Source organism: Dendroctonus ponderosae, unplaced genomic scaffold (genome assembly GCF_020466585.1).
Source record: "Dendroctonus ponderosae isolate FM_Combo_2020 unplaced genomic scaffold, Dpon_F_20191213v2 Dpon_F_20191213_2, whole genome shotgun sequence".
In the NCBI taxonomy this organism is placed as follows: Eukaryota; Metazoa; Arthropoda; class Insecta; order Coleoptera; family Curculionidae; genus Dendroctonus; species Dendroctonus ponderosae.
In genome coordinates, this window is record NW_026018165.1 from 13,816,312 (window position 1) to 13,819,065 (window position 2,754).

Below are 2,754 nucleotides of genomic sequence, written 5' to 3' on the forward strand. Positions count from 1 at the left end.
GGCTTTGAAGCCGTGGTCTATCGGAATTTCTTCCTGACGTTTCGTCCACAACTGCGGTGGACATTTTCAAAGGCGATGAGGCAGTGGGCGAAGTTTTCTCCCGTGCTTTCCGACTAAGACTCTATTCCGATTAAGACAGTCTTAGTCGCCTTTGAAAATGTCCACCGCAGTTGTGGACGAAATTTCAGGAAGAAATTCCGATCGACCACGGCTTCAAAGCCCGGAAAACATTCCCAAATGTAATTTGACCGGCCTTGAAAGCCTTCATAATCTGATAAAACCTGTTGAAAACTGGGGTTTCTTCACTTTCATGCCAATATTTCTAAACAACACTGCCTCTAAAACCTCGTTTTTCCTAACGTTTCACTGCAAAATTCTGGCAAACTGAATCTTTTATGCAAAAAAATGAAGATATTGATTTTACAAGAAAACTCGTCGACTTTTATTGGACTTAGTCCGGTTGCTGGGAAAATCTAGATGACTTTTTTTAGTTGTTTGAACAAAGTTGTAAAACGTTACTCAGAAAAAATGTTGATGAGCTTCTTTTAGATGTGAAAATTCCAGTCTCGGGTCTCGTAAAGCTTGAATAAATGACTTATAACTCATTAACTGATGAGTTATTACTCGTTAACTCAGCGAGCGAAAACAACTCAATAGCGCAACTCAACACAGTGTTACCCAGGCCTAGTTGCTTGCAAACGTTCATGCTTTGAAAACAAACACAAGACAATATTATCTAATATTAAAAAAATATATTAAAATTTAATACATTTAGACTTCTCTTTGAAATACTGTTGGTAACAGTAAACAGACCAACATCAATAACATCCAGCTCGATCCCATTCTACTACCCGCATTTCCACTGTCTTCATCATTGTCCTCAACAGTACTATTTTGAACCCGAATCCTTCCTTGAATTTCCGGGTAGATCGGAGTGTATTTCGTGATATAATTGGCTGTAGCATCCAAATCTCCCAAGTCCATGACCCGTTTGTTCAAATACTTGTCGCTGAGCACCGTAATTCCATCTCCGCCGTCTGCCAGGAAACTCGAAGTTACTAACGTATAATTCTGATCCGAAACGACTGTTTCGTATACTGGAACGTCGCAGATGCCGCATCTGGCTTTGAGAGAAAGCACTCGCGAATACGGCTCTCGATTCATGTCCACAACTAGTCTTAAACCGGAGACCTGCGGAAACTCCCCAGAGGAAGTCTCGCCTTGACTTCTGACCATTTGCTCTATAGCCTGCAGTAGATCTGATCCTTTAAGAGTCAATTCGACCACTTGGTTGCCGAATGGAAGAACCGCAATAAGATCTCCTCTAGAAACTGCTCCAGTTTCCCCCTGGGGAGTGATGCTGTTTCTGATGCCTCCTCCATTGTACAGCCCAATGGGCACGCTACTCCATCTATCAGTGGATTCTGATGTCGCATAAGACACTAGGGCATCAGCAACAAGGTTTCCAAGATTGCACTCTTGGTGTCTGCAATTCCAGTTGTCTCCATCAAGAAACACTCTTGAGTAGCCGATTATTTCTTCATTCAAGGCGTCAATGGCAGGCCTATAGACGTCCAACAACTGTAGCAGGTCTGCTTCTTGAGGAATGCTTGTGCTCATTAACAGTGGCTGCCCAGCAAACGCAGTGAGGTCTCCATTTGAGTCAAATGAACAGTTCAAAACCCCCAAGTACTTCGTGTAGGCATAGGCCTGGACCACTGGAACTTGCTTTCCAGATTCTTGTGTTATCACCTTCGGGTAGAGATCTTGGATGAGCTCAGAATCTGGCTGAGCGCCATTCCAGAGGAATGTGTTCGTATGGCCTCCCACCACTATATCCACCAGTTCCACTTCCCTGGCAATCGTTTGATCCATGTTGTATCCAGAATGTCCAAGCGCTATGATGATATTGACGCCCTGAGCTGCAAGCGCTTCAGCTTCTCTTCGTACTGCTGGCACTTCGTCTTCGAATGTAACTTTGCCCACTTGGGAGACCTTGATGGTCTCTGGGGTGAGGTAGCCGATGATCCCCACTTGTCTGCCTGATAATTGCACGATGGTGGAACCGTTGACTTTACCAGCCAAAGTGGGCTCTTGGGAGAAGTTCAAGTTGGCTGCTAGCACGGGAGCGTCCAGATTGCTTATGAAAGGAGCTAGGGCCTTTTCGGTTAGGTCAAACTCGTGGTTTCCCAAACTCTGGAAAATATTGAAAGGGTTTTAGTTGGTAGGTTTAATGAAAAAAAGCTCGCTTCTTGCTCTGTATTCGAAGTTAGGAATTTTTTGAAGTGATAACTCTTTATGGGAGGGGGGGCTCCCACTCCGGCCTCTTCCCGCCTGAGGCCTGAGGCTTGGGACGCACATATGCACTTTGAATTCGACATTTTTCTCTTAGTGCGGGTGCATCTGTAGATCTGATAAACTTTTCAAATTACATTGTGTTATTAAACTGACAGTGATTTTTATTTATCAATTATTGAGTGTGATATTAGTGTGTTCGGTGCAGTTTATTTTATAACGCTGATAACAATGAATCAACAAATTATTAAGGGAGAAGCTGCAGATACTGCAAATACTAGGTAAAGGGTGCTCATGTACTAAATGCCTGTTTTCAGGCAAAAACACACTAAAGCAGTTTAAGTGCAAAAAAATGCAGATGGTTCCATCAATTTGCAGAAAAATGTATTACAAACTTTTGAAAATCATCTTCAAACGACCGGGTATTTATCATTGCAAATGAGATTGCACATTGCCGTG

The 2,754-nt window shown here is 43.1% G+C and overlaps 1 protein-coding gene across 1 annotated transcript in view; it reads right to left on the reverse strand.

Moving 5' to 3' along the window:
- Window positions 1-737: 737 nt before the first annotated feature.
- LOC109546314 (protein 5NUC) overlaps window positions 738-2,754 on the reverse strand; it is a 12,955-nt gene continuing 10,938 nt past the window's right edge. Inside the window, exon 4 of the mRNA XM_048663551.1 lies at window positions 738-2,196. Within this exon, the coding sequence (XP_048519508.1) occupies window positions 772-2,196 (1,425 nt within the window). The 3' untranslated portion in view covers window positions 738-771. The remainder of the gene's footprint in view (window positions 2,197-2,754) is intronic.